The 20765-nt window shown below is 55.7% G+C and overlaps 1 protein-coding gene across 1 annotated transcript in view; it reads left to right on the forward strand.

Annotated features, from left to right (window-relative positions):
* Nucleotides 1-643: 643 nt before the first annotated feature.
* The window catches only part of TJP3 (tight junction protein 3), a 29576-nt gene continuing 9454 nt past the window's right edge, over nt 644-20765 (forward strand). Inside the window, exons 1-14 of the mRNA XM_075535560.1 lie at nt 644-661; nt 7622-7678; nt 7776-7888; nt 8660-8762; nt 9023-9374; nt 10707-10810; nt 11105-11264; nt 11464-11572; nt 12598-12656; nt 14116-14182; nt 14388-14544; nt 15533-15641; nt 15849-16086; nt 17930-18141. Coding sequence (XP_075391675.1) covers nt 644-661; nt 7622-7678; nt 7776-7888; nt 8660-8762; nt 9023-9374; nt 10707-10810; nt 11105-11264; nt 11464-11572; nt 12598-12656; nt 14116-14182; nt 14388-14544; nt 15533-15641; nt 15849-16086; nt 17930-18141 — 1858 coding nt within the window. The remainder of the gene's footprint in view (nt 662-7621; nt 7679-7775; nt 7889-8659; nt 8763-9022; nt 9375-10706; nt 10811-11104; nt 11265-11463; nt 11573-12597; nt 12657-14115; nt 14183-14387; nt 14545-15532; nt 15642-15848; nt 16087-17929; nt 18142-20765) is intronic.

Consider the following 20765-nt stretch of genomic DNA (forward strand, 5'->3'; position numbering starts at 1 on the left):
AGGGGCCCAAGCTGTCCCTGAGCGTACTGTAGGACAAGGTTCCCGTGCCAGGAGCTGTTACCTCTTTCACAAGCCCACTTCTCTCTCTGGGCCTCAGTTTCCCCTCTGAGAAATTTGGGTAAACATCCCTTGGGGTGAGCTGCACCCAAGAAGCAGAGGCGTCTGCTAGCTTCGGATCCGAAAGACTTCCTAGCTGAACTTCAGAGTGCCCCTGGCAAGGATGGAAAACCTCGCCCAAATCCTAAAGTCCGTTCCGGGCGAGCTTTTAATCTCTCCCGGGTCTTTCCTGAAGCCTTCCCTGGCCGGTCTCCAGCCCCGCGCCGCTGGCAGGTGCTCGGCTGAGGGGAAATCACGGCCTGGAATTTTTATACCAGGGCCTGGATCTTGTGATTGGTGGGGTGGGGTGGGGGGGTTACTTACCCCGAAGGCGTGTCTGGGCGGGGCGGGGACGGCCTGGGAGGAGGAGGGTGTGGGGGAGGAGGAGGAAGAGGGACAAGTGCAGCAGAGAGAGGCGAGCGGCCCGGAGGAAGGCGAGTCCCCACCTCTGCGGACTCTCCCCACCTTCCTCCCCCAGACCAGGACCCGATTAGTTGTATCTAGGCGCCCCCTTGGGTCGGGGCGCAGAAGAGCTTCTGGGTGGACCATGGCGGTGAGATTCCAGGCGAGTAGCAGTCCGCGGGCTGAGCGGAGTGGGCTTGGGTGGGAGCAAAGGCTGAGGCTGGGATCTTGGACCATCCAACCTGCATAACAAGTGGGGAAACTGAGGTGCAGGTGCAGGGGTCCTGGCCACTACCCTGAGTTGTACGGCCACCTCTCGAACCCTAGTCCCCAGCTCTGAAAGGAGTTGGACAGACACAACTATTACCAGCGGCCAATTGGTGGTTGGGATCCACCTGGAGGGTCTGCGGGAGAAAGATCTGGCGATCTATCGCTTGATCTGCTTCCCTAACAAAAGACTACAACCTCAACAACCTTATGCTGAGATTCTGCCTCACATGAGGTCGCTGAGACTGAATCGATGTCTCTGTAGCAGCCCCCTACCCCCACCCCAAAAAAGCTTCCTCAGCCCCCAGAGTCAGTCCCCATGGCTCTGGGTTTGAAACCCAGTTTTTCTACCAACTGGACAATGAGGTGGCTGGTAGCACAGCTGACCCTCACCGCCTTAGAACTTCATCTGTAAAATGGGTGATCTGCATTTTAGAGGCTGATGTGTGAGGGGCTGGGGGTGGGGGAGTAGGATTCCAAGAGTGAGGGGTTAAAAATTTTTTGAACCGTTTTAGGCGCCTAGCACCCAGTTGGCGTCTTTAAAAAAAAAAAAAAAAAAGATGTTCCCCTACCCCCAGCAGGGGTATTGGCCCAGATTAAGCTGTAGCGCCCGGTGGGGGTGGGGCAGTGGCTGATTGGGTGGGCTGCCTGGCCTGGTATTGGGCAATGCCGCACCGCGAGACTGGGTGCTGGCCGTGGACGGAGCGTGGCTGTGTTTGGAGGGGCCTCACGACTCCCCACCACCCCTGGGCATGAACTCAGTGGGTGCACTATGATTCCCGTGGCTGGGTCTCCCCTGGGCCCCGGAGAGGTCCATAGTGGCCCCAGACTTGGCTCACCTCCGCATTGTGGCCAGAGGCCCCAAATCCCAGCCGGGCTGCTTTCAGCTGCCCCTTTGTAAGCAATTAGCAACAAACACCTCCCAGAATCCCCTTCTCAGCTCCTGAGTCTGCTGCCCCTGCCCCTGCCCCTGACCCTCCTGGGGGTGGGGGTGTGGAGGAGTGAGCCCACGGCCCCCTAGGGCCAGGTGCTTAAGGCGTTTGGGGGCACCTCTCTTGGTAAGCTTTGTAGCCCTAGCTTGGCAGAGGTGCGGACTACAGGCCAGGCCCCGCCCCTTTGGAGCTCACCTGGCTGAAGGCGGGGCTGGTGGGGGGGATGGGAATGCAGGACACAGCTGGCTGCTTGGGGGCCTAGTGGCCTTTTCTGTGCCTGCCCACCTATTCTTGACACACGTTGCCCTTCCCGTGGTCCCGGGAGACCATGCTAGGTCCCTGAGGACACCCTGCTTGGGGACTGAAGGGTGCTAGGGACGCCAATCATTCAATATTTGCTCAGGTCGTTAAGTGCCCTAAAGTTTACTCCAACTTTTAAAGACAAACTAGCACAGCAGAACTCAAAACAGCCCCAGGCTGTAGCCCAGGCTGAGTCTTCCTCTCTCTAGCTGCCCCACTTTACCCTCCCCATGACCCTGTAGGACAGGGTGGGACTGCCCCCCCCCGGGGGGGGGTGGTTATCACCAGAGTCGAAGAAAGCCTGTCTCTCTTTCTCAGTGCGGCCAGTGGTTTCTGACCGTTAACCTCGTGATTAGCAGCCCCATGTGTAGCCACGCGAGCACCAGGGCTCACTATGAGTTGGGATTGACTCAATGGCAGGGAGCTTGGGTTGGGTTGGGTCTACTTTCCCAAGCATGTTGTCTCTCTCCAGAGACTGCTCTGTCCTGATGACGTGCCCAAAGTCCCTGAGACTATGTCTCACCACCCTCGCCTCTACGGCGCATTCTGGCTGCTCTTCTTCCAAGGCAAATGCAATCCACTCCTCTGGCAGCTCCACGGCGGATTGCGTGTTCTTCCCCACACCCCACGGAACTGCCAGAAAGTCACACCAGAGGCAGACGTGGGCGTGGCATGGCTAGCTGGAGATGATGTCAGAAGGAACTTGGCTGAAAGCAGAGGGTACCAGAAAGATGTGTGGATCATGACCCATGGCGAGTAACCCTGAGAAGCGTGGGAATTCTGGACCGCTTCATTGTGCTCCTGCAGAATTGGTACGCGGACCAAGAGGCAAACTTCCGAACAGAACGAGGGCATGCTGTAGGGGATCGAGTTCAGAAAGGTGTGCACCAGGGTTGTCTCCTCCCGCCGTGCTTATTCAATCCATATGCCGAGCAAACAACGGGCGAAAGTAATTATGTGAAGAACAAAACATTGAGGACTTGAAGCCCTTGCTGATGAAGATCAAAGATGGCGGCCCTCGGGATGGGTCCCAACTCCATGTAAGCGAAACAAAGGTTCTCTCAACTGGATCAATAAGCAACGTGGTGATAAATGGAGACGCTACTGACATTGACAAGGATTGCATTTTCCTTGCCTCCACGATCAGCACTCAAGAAATCAAAGGACATATGTAATTGCGAAGATCTGCGGCCAAGGGCCTTTTAAAGGGGTTGAAAGAGCAGAGAGGTGACTTTGAGGACCGGGCTAAGGCGTCACCCAAGTCACGGTAGTTTTGTTTATCTCTTGTGCGTGTGAAAGTTGGACAATGAATACGGAAGACAGTAGTCGTGGATGCCTAGCATTTAAAAATAGAATGGTTTCATTGGCATCTGCTTCACGTAGCACACAATTTAATCCATCGTCCAATCGTATCAAGAAGTATTGTGCAATCATGACAATCATTCTCAGAACATTTTCTTCTCCTGCTCATTGTTGTGAGCGCCTGGTTGTTCCCAACCTCCCCCGCTGTGCCCTTAGTTGATTATTAACCCAGTTGTCGTCTCTGTCGATTTGCTGATCCTGGATTTCACAGACAGAAAATCATACAAAACACAAACAGAAAGTGAACCAAAAAAACACCTGAAACCACTGACAATGATCAAACATAACCGAAAAACCCCAATCTCACGGAAAGCAGAAAATAGACCAAAGCTGAAACAGCTTTAAAATGGGCCAAAATGGAGATCAAATGATAAGGGGTTACATTGTAACCTCACAACGTCAGCCATGACCAGCTGCACCTTATGGTGGATGCTCTCTGTCCCATAGCTGGGATGTTCACATCCTTCAGCGATGGTCAGAGGGGGTTCACTAGAGGCCTCATCCACGTGGGGACCCTGCACGTGGATTCGGGGTTTTGGATACCTTTGAATGGAGATGGTAAGTGAGGAATCTTACTGCCAAAAGAACCAACAAATCTGTCTTGGAAGAAGTACAGCTAGAGTGCTCTTCAGAAGCCAGGACACCCAGACTTCACCTCCCCTACTTTCCAAATGTGATCAAGAGGGAGTTTACACTGCTTGGTAACAGAGGCAGACCCCCAACCAGAGGGACTGACAGTGATAACGGGCCCATCGGGGCGCTGTTTGTGAGGATGGCAGCCCAGGACCGGGTAGCATTTGGTTCTGTTAGGCACACGGTCACTGTGGGTGTGAACTGACTTGCTGGCACCGGACCGCAATAAGGAAAATTGGAGGTGGACTTGGACATCCCAGGGCCCAGGAAACCAGGGCTAGGCTGGAGGGAGGGACACAGCTTGCTGCCTGGACTGTGAAGGATGAAAAGGAGTTTGCCAGAAAGTGCAGCAAGTGCAAAGATTTGAAAAAGGGGCCTGGTGGGGGGCCCAGGGGATACTGGGGACCAGGGCTTTGAGGGCCCAGAAAGATACCGCCCTGTCTTCATAGTCTGAGCGAATGGCCAGCAACTCCCCACCTGCTGATGAAAGAGATTAACTTGAGAAGTCAGTAGGAGGGGAGGGAGGAGTGTGTCAGGGAGGGTGGTCAGTGTGGAAGTCCAGGGCCTCCTGATGAGGTGACATTTGAACCAAGGCCCAGCTTCTGGGGGGCCACCGTGCAGAAAGCCACGGAGGAGTGGTGGCCTCGGTCCAGAGAACCTGCACAGCGTAGAGGGGCAGCAGGTGGCTCAGCTTGATCCCAGGGGCACAGCGTGAAGCCCCAGAGGTTTGCTGCAAAGCTGCCGGTCACCATGGAGACCACACAAGCCCAGGCACGCCCCAGGACCACCTGCTCCACAGCTGATTTCTTAGCACAGAATTTCCAGGCAGGCCATCCCATGACCCCAAGTATGAAATCAAAGCAATAAAATCAAAGATTCTGGGTTGGAAAATAGGTTGTGGAAAAACTAAACGAAACCAAAAAAAGAATTGGACAGCTAGCTATGGGCTGGTGGCCGGCTTGTTGTGAGACGTCATCAAGTCGGTTCCAAATCACAGCGACCCCACGGACATGGGAACGAAGCGCCAGTCCTATGCCAGCCTCACAACGGATCCCATTGTCACGGCCACCAGATGGCTTCCATCCACCTGGTGGGAGGCCTTCCTCAATTTTGACTGCCCTCCATTTGACCATGATGTCCTTCTCCAGGGACCGGTCTCTCTTGACAACCTGTCTAAAGTTGTGACCAGTGAGGCTGACTGGACACGCAGAGCCGGGAGAGTCGACCTTACCACTAGTCCCGACAGTGGCTGCCCCAAGCCCCTCAATCCACGTTGTGAGCGTACTTTCCACGCCCCAGTCGCGCCCCATGGCTCAGAAGGTCAGGATGGGCAATCGGTACCCTTGGTCCAGATGGGGAAACTGAGGCTGGGAGTAAGGGGCAGAGTCGGGTTGGTTCAGAGAGCTGGCAGAGGGGGGCTGCAAGGGTCTCTCCGTGGAGGGTGGGGCCGGGAGCTTGGCTTGGTTTTTCTTTGCTCACTCTCCAGGCGGCTGGCCACGCTGTCCCCTGCTGTCCCCTCCTGTGTGACCCGGGCGCCTGCAAGACCAGGCGCTACTGTGCCCTAAGGCGGAGCACTGTGCCAAGGGAACCCCCCACCCCACCTACACATACTGCCATGCTATGCTGTACCACAGTGGGGAGCAGGCAGGGGCGGGGCAGCCCCTCCTTGTCGAAGAACCCACCTTGGACACAGCGAGCCCTGCAGAAGGAAGGGGCGTGTGCCCTGGGGTGGGGGCGGTCCTCGAGTTAAGCCCACTTCCCAACATCTCCTGGCCGCCTGACCTTGGCTGTCCACCTGATGCTCCTGGGGTTGGGCGTCCGCTACACTGTCGGAGATTCTGGGTCCTTATAATGCCGCTACATCATTATAATCCCCATGTCACCTCAGGCTCCGCCCCTCCTACGCCTTGCTCCGCCCTCCGCCTCCTCTGGCCCCTCCATTACCGGTGCACCTCCCGCCTCAGTTTCCCTGTCCATACCATGGCAGTAGGGGGGGGGCAGTGATGGTCCAGCGGTAGAATCCCACCTTCTATGCCACATTATAGGAGCCCTGGTGGCGTGGTGGTTACGCATCAGGCTGCGATCTGCAAGGTCCGCCGCTCCGCAGAAGAAAGGCCTGGCTTTCTAGTCCCATAAACAGTTAAAGTCTCAGGAAACCCACAGGGGTCAGTTCTCCCCTGTCCTATAAGGTCACTCATGGGCATCAGTTCCACGGGCGTACTGTACTGCTCCCTATTGCATCTGAATTGTGATGCTGGAGAAGATTGGACTGCCCGGAGACCAAGGGCATCTCGCTTGGTAAAGCGGAGGGTCAGTGACGAAGAGGAAGACCCTGGAAGAGATGATGGGCCCAGTGGCTGCCAGTGGGCTCAGACAGGGCACCGATGCTGAGGATGGTGCAGGGGGACGCAGGTGTTTCCTTCAGGGGAATGCAGTGTGCCTATGAGACGGACCTGACTCGATGACCCCCGACCACCACCAGAGTGACCCAATCGGAACAAAACACTGCCCAGACCGGCGCTGTGGTAGTCATAATTGTCCACTTGAGAGGATTATGAGTGAAGAGGTGGAGTCCAGTCTGTCAATCGGATCACAGCCAAGGAGGGTTCTGAGTGGGCATGGCCTTCTACTGAGAATTCTGGGATATCTGGGATGTTCCTCCTTGGAGGTGGGAAACTCTCTGCTGACACCCTGGGAGACAGAGCAGCTGACAAGACCCATGGACCCACCCTGATGCAGAGACCCCTGCCAGCGTTGAGATGTTTCCATCACCACTGGATCCAAAGACTTTCTACCCACTGGCCTGTGATCTACATTCGGCGTCATTGCATGTGTTTCGTGAGTCTGAAGAGGACTTTATAGATTGGTATCGGACAGATGGGCTAGTATCAGACTTATGGTCTTGATCTGGACTGGGCTGGGCTGTGTTCTCAATGTTCAATTGCTCTGGTACATAACTTTCTTGTACACATATGTGTGTCCCGACTCACACAGCCTCTGGTCTACCCGACTCACACAGCCTCACAATTGCTCCTGTGCCTGAGCCCATTGTGGCCACAGGGTCAGCCCGTCTCATAGAGGGTCTTCCTCCTTTTTCACTGCCCCTCTACTTGACCAAACATGATGCCCTTTCTAGGCACTGGTCTCTCCTGACGCCATGTCCAAAGGGCATGAGACAAAGCCCTGTATCCTGGCCCCTAAGAAGCACCTGGCCGCACTTCTTCCACGACAGATCTGCTTGTTGCTTTGGCAATTCAACATCTTATAAATAGTCTTTGCCAGCCCCGATATTCAAATGTATCGATTCCTCTTCGGTCCCCCTTAATCGGGATCGGACCAAAACACAAGGGCTGGAGGGCCGCCCAGCTGATTTATTCAATATTCCTCTCCCCTCGGCCCTGCTGATGCTGCCAAGTGCCCCCCCCCCCCGTGGGCCAGACCCATGCTGTGGCTAACTGCTGACTCAGACCCATTTTGCAGATGGGAAACCTGAGGTCCAGAGACAGGCAGCAACTCCTGGGGCTGTGGGAGTCTTGTAGCCTGGTTCCCTCCAGGGGCCGGGGCCCTCTGATGCTTAAGGAGTCTGCCACCGTGGCCTCACCCACCTTCCTCTGTCCCCTTCTGAGCAGGTAGCCGACATGGAGAGCATGACCATCTGGGAACAGCACACAGCCACACTCAATAAGGTAAGGTCATCCTTTGCTGCCTGCTGGTCCCCAGGGTGGGGGCTGGGCAGCTCCGGAGGGCAGAGCGAATGTTCTCCCGTGGCTTGTCCCACCGCAGGACCCCCGCAGGGGCTTTGGCATTGCCATCTCTGGACGCCGAGACCAGTCCGGCAGCTCCGTGGTGGTGGTGTCAGACGTGGTGCCCGGAGGGCCGGCCCAGGGCAGACTGCAGTGAGTACCAAGGGCGTCGAGGTTCTGGCTGGGGGCCGTGGGCCAGGAGGTGGAACCTGTGTGGGCCAGCACTTGGCAGGCGGATGGTGCCCAGCACTTGGCGCTCTGTTCACACAGAGCCTAGAGCCAGCAGGAGGACAAAGCAGTGACTTGGCCTCCGCTCTCTCCCTGCAGCACTTCCTGGTGCTTCAGAACAATTTTCGGGATCACACTGGCCCTAGCACTCACCTGGGACAGGAAGTCCTGAAAACCTCTTTTTTTTTGGAGGGGGGGGACAGGAAGGGTGGAGACCCCTAGTTCTGATCCCTTGAGAGTGAGGGGTTCCTGGGGGCTACCCAACCAAACTCACTGCCCCTGAGTCAGTACAGACTCATAGGGACCTTGTAGGACAGGGCGGAGCTGCTTTTGTGGGTTTCTGAGACTGTGACTCTTTACAGGAGTAGAAAGCCTCCCTCCTCCCCCACCCCAACCATCTGGTGGTTTCAAACGGCCAATCTTGAGGTTAGCAGCCACTGTGTAACCACTACGCCACCATGCTCCTTAGAGGGTGGCAGCGGGGCTTTATGATGGGCCCATTTTATAGATAAGGAAACTGAGGCCCAGAGAGATAGGTGTCTTCAGGAGCCTGGGGACCAGTGAATTTAGCACACCTTCCCCGATCCCCCCACCATGGACCTAGGGATGCCAAGGGAAGCGGGCCGGGGAGGAGCCCTCCCAGAGAGGCTCCTCCCTCAGACCCAGCCCTCCTCCCTGCCTCCTATCATCCCGTAGGACAGGGGACCAAATCGTCATGGTGAATGGGGTCTCCATGGAGAGTGTCACCTCCACTTTCGCCATCCAGATTCTCAAGACCTGCACCACGCTGGCCAACATCGTGAGTGAGCTGCCCTTGGGGCGAGGGGACAGCCCGTGCTAAGGCCCGGGGACAGGGACTGTGTGTGACGCAGGTTGGGCCCTCCCCCTGGTCCCCTGCCCATGCTTCCAGGAGCCATTAGAATCTTGTCCCCATTTTACAGCCAGGGCATTGAGGCCCAAAGAAGGGCCTGGGACCTCCCCTAAGACCACCAGCAGATGGTGGGGCAGGGTCTCCTTGGTCCTTGCTCTTAACTGTCCCCTCCCTGCCTCTTTTTGCAGACGGTGAAGCGACCCCGGACGATCCAGGTGCCAGTCACCAAAGCCAGCCCCTCGAGCCCAGGCCACCAGTACTGGGACAAGGAGGGTGGGCCCCGGCAGCTTGAGGACACGGACCACGGCAGGGGCTATGAGGGGGGATCGTCCAGCGGCTCTAGCCACTCCTGGGACAAGCGCTCCCGCCGGCCGAGGGCTGGCCGCCGTAGCCGGGCGAGCAGCTATGGACGCAGGAGCCCAAGTGGTGGCTCGGAGGCCAACGGGCTGGACCTGGTGTCCGGCTTCAAGCGGCTCCCACGGCAGGACGTGCTCATGAGACCCCTGAAGTCCACTCTGGTGCGGAGGACAGAAAGCGAGGGTGAGGCGGCGAGGCCCGGCTGCAGGCCACACCCAGACCCTGCCTGTGTGCACGTGCCGGACCAAAGGGTGTGGTGGCTCCTGGGGTGTTGATGGATGCCAATCAGCTAGTGGGTGGGGATGGTAAATGGTTGATTGGTGGTAGGTTGGTTTGGTGGTTTAGTTAGAGTAGTTGGTTATTGTTGGTGGTTGGTTGTTTAGTTAGTGGTAGGTAGTAGCTGGTTGTTAGTGGTTGGTGGTTGGTTGTTGGTGGTGTCTGGTTGTTGGTATATGGTGAGTGGCTGGTGGCTGGTGGTTGGTTGGTGGTGTTGGCTGGTTGTTGGTTGTTGGTGGTGTCTGGTTGTTGGTATATGGTGAGTGGATGGTGGTTGATGGTTAGTTGTTGGTGGTGTCTGGTTGTTGGTATATGGTGAGTGGCTGGTGGTGAGTGGTGATGGGTGGAGGTGGCTGGCGGTGGGTGAGTGTTTGTTTTGGGTAGGTGGTCACTGTTGGATGGGTGGTAAGTGAAGAATGGTGGGTGGCAGTTGGTAGATGGTGGTGGAGGAGGTTGGTGGTATGTGGGGGTTGGGCATTAGGGGTGAGTGGTGGCTGGTTAGCGATGGTGATGGTAGATGGAGGTGAGTGGTTGTCAGTGATGGGTGGTAAGTAGTAGATGATTGCTGGCTGTTGATGAGCGGTGGGCATGTGTGGTAAAGTGAAGGTGGCTGGTGATGGGTGGTTGTTGGCTGGTGGTAGTGGTGTCTGGTGGGTGTTGGCAGTGGGTGTTTGTGCATGGTAGGTGGTTTGGGGTTGGTTGATAATGGGTTGGGTCATGGGTTGGTGGCTGGTGGTGGTGACTGATGAGAGTTATTGCTATTTGCTGTGCCATTGGTTGTGGTAGGTTGGTGGTGGTTGCTGTTTGGGGTCGTGGTGGTGATTGGAGGTAGTTGTTGGTGTGGGTGGTTGGGGGTGGTGATTGTTGTTGGTTGTCGGTGGGATGTTCGATGTTGGGGGGGTTGGTGGTAGAGGTGATTGTTGTTGGGGTGGGTGGAGGTTAGGGTTATTGGTGGCGGGTGGTGTCAGATTAACTCTGGCTCCTAGGACCAGGGTGTCTAGGAAGGGGACTTTGTGGAGGCACAGGTCACAGGGTTTTACCCACAGGCCACTGGTGGGTTCAGACCACTGACCTTTTGGTTGGCAGCTGAGAGCTTACCTGTTGTGCCACCGGGGATCCTAGCAGATGAAATTGAATCCAGGGTCTGTGGTGGAGGGGTTGTCTTGGCAGGCAGGTTGAGGACAGGTAAGAAGACTGAATTCGGGGAGTCCTGCCTCAGTTTCCCTCTTTCCTCCATAGAGTTTGGGGTCAAGCTGGGCAGTCAGATCTTCATCAAGCACATCACAGATTCGGGCCTGGCTGCCCGGAGCAACGGGCTGCAGGAAGGAGACCTTATCCTACAGGTGAGGGTCCAGACAGTAGGTGGAGAGACCTGAGGCCTGAATGGGCAGTGCCACCAAGTCACACAGCATGCCAGCAGATATGGCCTTGAACCCTTAACTTACGTATCACCCATTTCCCATAGCCTGGAGATGTTGGTTTCAAGTCGCCCCTTGGAGTTGTCGGTTTCTAGTGTCCCCAAGATCAATGCTGATTCCTGGGCAGCTGGAACCAACACGGTGGCACCTAATAACCAACAGCCAAGTCCCCGATCGCTCATTAACTCGCCCCTTCTCTCCTGTCCCCGCTCCCTGCAGATCAACGGGGTGTCCAGCGAGAACCTGTCGCTGGGTGACACGCGGCGGCTGATCGAGAAGTCGGAGGGCACGCTCACGCTGCTGGTGCTAAGGGACCGCGGGCAGTTCCTGGTGAACATCCCCCCGGCAGTCAGCGACAGCGAGAGCTCCCTCCTGGAGGGTGAGCGCCCAGGGGGCAGCTCCCCGGGGTGGGCACGGATGGAGGTCCCTGGGAGTCATTGGTCTGCCCGGCCCCCCCGAGACTTAAAGAGGGATAGGAACGCGCCCAAGGCCACACAGCAAGTCAGGGCTCTTTGCTTAGGGGGTCCTCGACGTTGCCCCTCTGTAGTCTAAAGGCGCGCCCTCTGCCCCCCAAACAGACATCTCAGACCTGGCCTCGGAACTGTCTCAGGCGCCGCCCTCCCATATTCCTCCGCCGCCCGGGCACAGGCAGCGGAGCCCCGATTCCAGCGCACCCTCCTCCCCGGAGTACGTATGCCTTGCGGCCTGAGTGGCAGGGCGGGTGGGATCAGGGACCTGGAGGGGCGCCCCAGGGTGCAGTCCTGGGCGTCTGCCTGGGAGAGGCCCACCCTTCGCCGTCCGCCCAAGAGTCCTTGCCCCCCATCACAAGGCTCTGGCATCTTGGCTAGATTTCAATCTAATGAAAGGACCTGGCTGCTCAGCAGAAGGCCGAGGGTTCAAATCCACCCAGCGGCGCCGAGGGGGAAAATTCCCGGCAATCTGCTTCTATCCAAACCAAAATTGCAACCCAGAACACACCCCCTGTGGGGGGACAGTTGTTCTCTGCTGCAGGGATCACTATGAAAATGAACCCGCTCCACAGCGTCCGACTCCACCGGGTGGGCAAATGGCTAGACGCCGAAGGTTGCTGGTTCGATCCCACTTGTAGGTGCCTTGCAAGAAAGGCCTGGCAATCTGCTTTCAGAAAGGCCACGGCCTAGGAGACCCGCTGGGTCTCTGTTCTCCTCTGTACTCGGGGCGGCTCTGCGCCCGAAATGACATGGTGGCACCACTGCCCACAAAGCAGAAGGGGCGATGTTGACATCGTGCCTGTCTGTCCTTGCCCTTTGGGGAATTTGACGGGACGTGGAGAGATGGGGGGCGGAGGGCTGTTCAGCAAGGTAAGGCTCTCAACTCACCACCATTGAGTGCATGTCGGCTCTTCGTGAGCCTCTAAGACAGAGTAGAACTGCCCCTGTGAGCTTCCAATGCTCTAACTCTTTATGGGAGTAGAAAGCCCCATTTCTCCAGAGGAGCGCATGGTGGTTTGGAACTGCTGGCCTTGTAGATTGCAATGCAACGCGCTACCCGCTACGGGACCCAGGCTCTTACCGTGAGGCTTATGTAAGGGAAAAGGCCACGAGGATCAGCTGCGAGGCAGGGCACGTGTCAGCTAGCCACGACCACCGAACAGACACTTCCAAAACCACCAGGCCGCAGCCTTCACTTACTGCATGGTTCCTCCCCCACCCCCTGCTTGGTTTCCCTTCCAGGGAGAGAACCCGGCCCGTGCAGGAGCGCTCCGTGGATCCCAGAGCCATCTCAGAACCAGGTGAGGGGCAGCCGGCTGCTTGGGGCCGCCCTCTGATTTTTCTGACCCTGCTCTCTGAGGCTGAGCCAGGGTTGGGACAGGGCCCCAGGCAGGGTTCTCCCAAGAAGCAGAACCAACGAGGGTTTGTGGCGAAGCGCTTCACTGCTGATGGAAAGGGTATCTGGTTGGATTAATCTGTTTGCACTGCGGAAGAAAGGCCTGCCAGCCTTCTTCCCACGAGTCAGGCCTGAAATCCCTGAGGAGCACACGTCCACTCACCTGAAGGCCAAGATCTACCCGCTGAAGACAGCTGATGGCGCTTGGTTTGCTGTTTATATGTGCATGGCTATCTATACACATATGAATATGCATATCTATATATTCTAAACGCACTAGATAGATGTTACGTATGCATACATGTGCATATATACAATTGAATGTATATATACATACACACTCAATTCTGACAGAGCAACCCTCTGCGACAGGGTAGAACTGCCCCTGTGGGTTTCTGAGACCGATTGTTTACTGGAGTAGATAACCTGGTCTGCTGGTATTTTTTTTATAAATCATTTTATTGAGGACTCTTACAGCTCTTATAACAATCCATACATCAATCGTATCAAACACCTTTGTACATATGTTGCCATCATCATTTTCAAAACATTTTCTTTCTTCTTGAGCCCTTGGTGTCAGCTCCTGTTTTTCCCCTCCATTCCCCACCCTTCCACCCTCGTGAACTCTCAATAAATCATCAACTATTATTTTCAGATCTTACCCCGATCGCTGTCTCCCTTCACCCGCGTTTCTGTTGTTCATCCCCCTGTGAGGTGGGATGGGGTTACATGTCAATCACTGAGATTGGTTTCCCCTTTCTCCCTCTCCCCCCCCCCCCACCTTCCCCGTATCCTCATGGTATCGCTACTCGCATTCTTGGTCCTGAAGGGTTTAGCTGTCCTGCATTCTGTGTGTCGAGAGCTTCTCTGAACCAGTGGACCTGCTCCAGCCTACAAACAGCCCCGTCTTTCTCCGTCCAGCAGCTGGTGGCTTTGAACGGCACAGGCTGTGGGTCAGGGTGCAAAGCGTAACCAACCATTACACCACTGGGCTCGCAGAACGAAGGCGCTATAAACACACAGGTGGCCCCTGGGTGGTGGCGACTCCAGGGCTGGCTGAATGTGGCTGTTTGGACCCTCCCAGAGGCAGGTTGGAAGACAGGAGACTGAAGGTCTGCTTTGAAAGCCTGTGCCATTCTGCACACTTGAAGTGAGGAGTGAGAATCGACAGTTAACCCTGTGTACATAGATACACAGAACCAATAAAACTTACCTTGTGTACACTTGAACTTACATGAGGAGGCTTCCCAGAGTTCATGGAAAAATGGAATTGAGAGATAATGGGATTGGTGGGCCCCCAAATTAATCTCCACACACCCTCTAGGTGTGGGGGCTCAACTGAGGCAGTGCGCTCTCCCTTCCAGACTCCCCCCAGGAGAAGGGCTATGACATCTTCCGCGTGCCCAGCAGCCAGAGCATGGAGGACCATGGGTATGTCCCTGTCCCAAGCCCAAGGCCCCACCATCCCAGGATTCTCTCCTTGCAATCTAGTGTCTCCCTGTTTTTCTGCATCAGTGTACACAGTAGAGCCACCATGTGGGGCTGATTGGGAAGTGGATGCCAAGGAGGGTGGGCTCTCAGGACACCTGGTGAGTCACCCATGGCATGTCTTTCTAACTCACCCGTCCTGTCCCAGGTACAGCCCTGATGTGAGGGTGGTGCGTTTCGCCAAGGGGACCAACATCGGGCTGCGACTGGCTGGGGGCAACGATGTGGGCATCTTTGTGTCAGGCGTGCAGGAGGGCAGTGCGGCAGATGGGCAGGGCATCCAGAAGGGGGACCAGATCCTGCAGGTGAGGCCTGGTGGGAGGCGATGTAGACATAGATGATGTAGATAGAGAGGATGTAGATGCAGATGATATAGATGATGCAGATGATGATGCAGATCATGGTGATGTAGATGATGCTGTAGATGATATAAGGATGTAGACGATGATCTAGATTATGTAGATGACGACATAGATGATGATGTAGATGATGATGTAGATCAGCAGTTCTCAACCTGTGGGTCACAGCCCTTTCACTGGGTTGCCCAATTTATAACCATAGCAGTGAAAATAATTTTATGTGGGTGGGTCATCACAACATGAGGAACTGTATGAAAGGGTCGCGGCGTTGGGAAGGTCGAGAACCACTGATGTAGGCGGTAATGTGGATGATGCAGTTGTAGACGATGGAGATGGAGATATAAGTGTGTTCTAGATGATAGAGTGGGGGATGATGCAGTTGCAGATGATGTGGACAATGGAGATGTAGATTGTACAGATGTTGTAAATGTATCTTACTGGTTCTCTATCTGTGTCGCCTCAACTAATGCTTCCTCATGGCCTGGGTCATGACCTTCCTAACTGAGTCCTGAGCTCGTCAATCAGGTCATGGCCTGGTGGTCCATGAAACAGTCTTTTCTATTAATACCATGGTCTCTTTCTCCATGACATGACCTTGTCTGATCATGACCTTGTCTGATCATGACCTTGTTGCCTGGGTCAGTTTTTATATCCCTGTCATAACCACATTTCCCGTGACATGACCTTGTTGCTAGTGTCACAACCTTGCCTGGCCTTGACCTTCTTATCTAAGCCACAACCAGTCAAGGTCATGACCTGATAGTCGGGGTCACGACCTTGATATTTGGGCTGCCTGCATCAGTGTCATGTTGCACCAAGGTGATACCAGAGTTGCAGCGTAGTCCCTACCCCCCCCCACCCTGGGCCCTGGGAAAACTGCTGGGGTGCACTTGTCCCCCCAAAGGATCTCCCACTCCACACCCCCTTCCCACAGGCGAATGACACACCCTTCCGGAACCTGACCCGTGAGGAGGCCGTGCAGTTTCTGCTGGGGCTGTCGCCCGGCGAGGAAGTGGAGCTGGTGATGCAGCGGAAGCAGGACAGTGAGTGTGGGTGTGGGCGAGGATGTGCACGTTTGCGTGTCCTTGCTGTGGATGGGCGTGTGTGGCCCACGGAACCTCGGGGCCCTCCTCGCCTCCTCTCTCTTCCCTCTTCCCCCTCATTCTCCGGCCCCTGAGTGTCCCCCAGGAGGGTCCCCGGGAGGACTTGGGCCTGGGTGCAGCTCATGGGCCTCCATCTGCCCCCTGCAGTTTTCCAGAAGATGGTGCAGTCCCGCGTGGGTGACTCCTTCTACATCCGCACCCACTTCGAGCTGGAGCCCAGCCCCCCATCCGGCCTGGGCTTCACACGCGGCGATGTCTTCCACGTGGTGGACACGCTGTTCTCAGGTCCTGCACAGAGCCACACGGGCGGGAAGTACTGGCTGGTGGCCCGCATGGGTCGGGACCATCGCGAGCAGGAGCGGGGGATCATTCCCAACCAGAGCAGGTGGGCACCACCGGCCCTCCCCTCCCCCCAACAGCCTCAGTTTCCCCCGTGGGAATGGGAGTGTCAGTCCTCAACAACATCGGCAGGGAGCCATGGGGGAAGGCGTGCAGGTGCAGGGCCCAGGATGTGTGTACGTAACCCCCAGGTAACTAGGTGCACAAAATGACGTGCCCAATCCACCCGCTGTTGAGAGCTTTTTGACTCTTGACGTCCCCCTTCCCCCTCACCTAGACGCTTCCTCTGTAGGGTTTAGGCAGTGACCTTTCAGAAGCCGGTCCACAGGCCTGCCTTCCCAGACATGGCTGCGTGGGTTTGAACTGATGTGTTAGACCGGGTAGACTAGAGAAACAAATTCATTGACACTCATATGTGTAAGAGAGAGCTTTATATCAAGAAGTAATGCATCGATAAAACATCCCAGTCCAGTCCGGAGCAAATCCATAATTCCAATGTTAGCCCATATGTCTGACACTAGTCCATAGACTGAGTCCTCTCAGACTCACTCAATGGTGTCGAATGCAGAAGGATCACACAGCCTGGTGGGTGGAAATCTTGTGGATCCAGTGGCAGTGGCAGCATCCCTAGGGCTCTGGCTGCCATCAGCGTGGCTCCGTGTGACTTGTCAGCAGGAAGACCAAGGCAGAGCAAGAGTGTGTCCTGCCTCCAGGGAGGAAGGTTGGGAGTTCCCGGAATCCTCATGATTAGGCCACGCCCACAAGGCCTCTTCAGCCTGTGATCGGATTGATAGGCTCAGCTGCACCCCTTCACTCTGTTATTAAGGTGACAGGAAATTGTGTGGCTAGCACAGCCACCGACCTGTAGGCTCGTGTGGTTGCTAAGTGCTGTGGGGAGCTGAGTCCATCTCACAGCGACCCCGTGCACGACAGACGGAAACACCGCCCGCTCCTGCATGATCCTCACCACCCTGTCACCGCATCCGTCCATCTCCTTGAGGCCCTTCCTCTCTTTGGCTGCCCCTCCACTTTACCAAGCATGATGCCCTTCTCGGGGAATTGGTCCCTCCTGATAACACGTCCGAAGCACAAGACACCAAGTCTCATCCTTGCCTTTAAGGAGCACTCTGGTTGACCTTCCGAGACAGATCTTTGTTCTTCTGGTAGTGAGTGGTGCTTCCCACTCCAAACTCACTGCCATGGAGCCAGTTCTGATTCATGGTCACCCTGGAGGGCAGGGCTGGGGGAGGATATTGTTGCCCAAGGCCCATTTGGATATTTATAACATCATTGGCCGATCGTACTGGTGAGACGTGGAATGAACTCACCCCTAGCGGGATGGCCGTAGCGGCTTGCCTTTGGTGAGGTGTGTGAAATTAGTGGGTATGGATGACTTCACGGGCTATACATGGCCCATGGTGTAGGGGTTACGCCTTGGACTGGGATCAGCAACGTCCGCAGTTTGAAACCACCATGCACGGAGCGGAAGAAAGATGGGGTTCTGTACTCCTATAGGATCACCTGGCGTTGGCATTGACTCTCGATGGCAGTGGGAGGGACACGGCTCCCGCAGAGGATGCTTCCCCCATAGATTTCCAAGGCTGTGAGTCTTTGTGGGAGCAACAAGCCTCATCTTTCTCCCAAAGAGCAGCTGGGGGTGTTCAAACTGCTGACCTTGGGATTGGTAGCCTAAAATGTAACACCCACGGGTCCCCAGGGATTGCCTTCCCCGTGGAAGAAAACTGGGTGCAGTTCAGCTACGGGCCTCATGGGGCGCGCCGAGGGGCATCCAGGACCAGCTCCATTGGAGCTCCTGGCAGGCTCCCAGAGACTAGCACGTGGGCAGCGCCGCACGGGCCACAGCTCCCACCACTCTGCTTTCTCCCCAGGGCGGAACAGCTGGCCAGCCTGGAGGCTGCCCAAAGGGCCGTGGGGACCCTGCCCGGCACCGCCGCCGCCCCCAACGCACGGGCTGAGTTCTGGAGACTGCGGGGTCTTCGCCGGGGAACCAAGAAGTCCACGCACCGGAGCCGCGAGGACCTGTCGGCGCTGACCAAGCAGGGCAACTACCCGCCTTACGAGCGGGTGGTGCTTCGAGAAGGTGGGCTGAGGGGCTAGTGGAGGGCGGGGGTCGGGTGGGGGCCTCAGACGGCTGTCCTGGGCCACGTGGGGCCTTCGAATACCACAATCCCCAGGGACGGACCAGTGGCCGTGGAGTAGGCCGACTCACAGGGACCCCTGTGTGGCAGGAGTAGAATTGTGCTCTCCGGGGTGTTTTCTCGAAGTTGACCACCAGGTCTTTCTTCCTTGCGAGTCTCAGTCTGGAAACGCCCCTGAAACCTGTCTACCTGGCTCCACCGGTGTCTGAAATCTTGGCGGCCGAGTTTCATTCCTATTTCACGAAGGACCTCCCTGCCTTCTCTGCCCCTCCACTTTACCGAGTGTGACTGGTCTCTCCGGACAGCATGTCCAAGGGACCTGAGACGAAGTCCCGCCACCCTTGCCTCTAAGGAGCACCTGGCTGTACTTCTTCTAAGCCAGATTTGTTGGTTCTTTTGGCCCCCGGGACTTTCGGTACGCTTCACCAGCAGGATCACTCAAATGCGCCTGCTCTTCTCCGGGCTTCCATATTCAATGCCCGCTTTCACCCGCGCAGGAGGTGATCGGAAATACCAGACTGGGGCAGGCGCGCCCGAGTCCTCAGTGTAACATCCTCAGAGAGGTCTTTCGAGCCCGTAGAGAGATCTCGTGCAGCAGATTTACCCAGTGCGATGGATCCTCTGATCTCCTAAGGATCGCTCAACACCTCTGGTTCCGTTGCAGGTCAGGCGACCATGTGTCAGAGCTGACCGGGTGGGGGCCACTGACCCCAAGAACAACCCAGAGATTGAGTCATGACGCGTGGCTGGCATCCTGGTTCTCGCGTCGGCGACATTGACAATAAAATCAGGAAAGACGGGGTGTGGGGCGCGCCGTGACATTGGTCAGCCCTGAAAGCACGAAGCTGAGCGAAATGAGCCCAATACAAGGGGGCTTAAAAAGGCGTGGGGGGGGGGGGATGGAATGAAAAAGCAAAGAGAAATGGCCGGCTCTACTTTGAGGTGGCAGCTCTTGCTCGGCCGCATTTTGAGTACCTTCCGGCCCAAGTCTCACCCTCCGCCACAAGATCAGATGCCAACATGCTGCTGTGCATACGGTGCCCACCGGCCAGTTTTGTTCAGGGGAGGATCGCCAGCCCCCCCTTCTTCCAAGTCTGTCTTATTCTGGAAGCTCCGCTGAAACCTGTCCCCCACGGGCAAGCTTGCTGGGATTGAAAACACCCAGGCACAGCTTCCAGCATCCCGGCCGCCCGCCGGCCACCACCCATCCTACAGACTGTTGGATACGTGATGATTGTACAAAGCCGAGGGGGGCTTCAAAACCTTCCTGGGAAAATCCCATCATCTTTTTGTTGGGCTACCGGCCCCCGACAGTCGAACGGGTCTTAGGAGCAGCTTGGCGATGGCAGAAGATAATACTTTCGACAAAGCAGGGCACTGGGCCTCCTCCCGATGTTGGGACCAAGAGAGCGAATGGATTTTCCCATGGGTGTATCTAATCGTGGGGCTGACGGAGCTTCCAAAAGGCATACATGGAGTAGAGTGGACACGCAATGGAGTCAGTGGGTGATAGAATGAGCCAGTGTACTCACCTTATGTGTCCTTGAGCCCCCCCAAGGGCACAGTTTATTATTTGTATCTGAAGGAGACGTCAGAAGAGAGCTAGGGACTCTGTAGGGTGTGACGGGCAACAGAATCTCATTGCTCCTTAACTACAGAGAGCAAACGTTCAGGAATGTAATGAGCATCTTTTATGACAGCTACTTCATGGAGGGCTGTAACGGGGACTATTTTCGGCCTGGAGAATGTGTATTTGACGTCACCTCAATCTCAGAACGATGGAGATTTTCCTCTAAGTTGAGCTGTTTTTCTAGGCCTGTAGTTGTGAGTGGATGGATAAGGTCAGACAGACGTTTCCAAGCCCTCGTTTTCCCACGTCTTTTTAATTCGTTTTCCACAAACACTTTGAAGCCCCCGCCCCCGTATTGTGCGATCCCAGACATATGAGATGTTCAGCACAGATAAATCCAGAGAGACAAGAAGGAGATTCGTGGTTTCACTTGCTGGTGAAGATGGAGGACTGCAGCCTTTGATGTGGATTACAACTCTCTCACAGTCAACCAGCCTCCAACAATCGAGGGGGCCGTCGGCGCAATTGTGCAGCTATCATATATAAAGATCATAGTAAAGTCTTAGAAGATAGGAGAGAAGATAAAATGAAGGAGTCAGGCACATTTCATAGTACCATGCTCACCTCCAGGACTGCCATGGTCTCAGCAGCCAGGTTCGTGCAGAGAGAAAAAGAGAATATATTTCTTTTTTTTTCCCCCAAGGAACTTATTTATTTTGCTGAGCTCAAGATTCACTTGGTTCAACAGACATTTGAGACACTTCTATTCCAAAATGTACCAATATCACGGATTTCAAAGAAGCCTGCAGATTTCCATGCCCCAGCAGGCAGTTTTCCAGATGCTATCTTCCGTCCAATCTACATGAGTAATTCACAACTCCTGGGTTTGGACCTCTGCAGAACCTTATCACCAGGTGATCTGCATAACCTTCTCTTCCGTCTGAATAAATAATGCCATACAGGTACAGGTACACTCTAGATTTCAGACAAAGAGAA

This window comes from Tenrec ecaudatus, chromosome 1 (assembly GCF_050624435.1).
Source record: "Tenrec ecaudatus isolate mTenEca1 chromosome 1, mTenEca1.hap1, whole genome shotgun sequence".
NCBI lineage: Eukaryota > Metazoa > Chordata > Mammalia > Afrosoricida > Tenrecidae > Tenrec > Tenrec ecaudatus.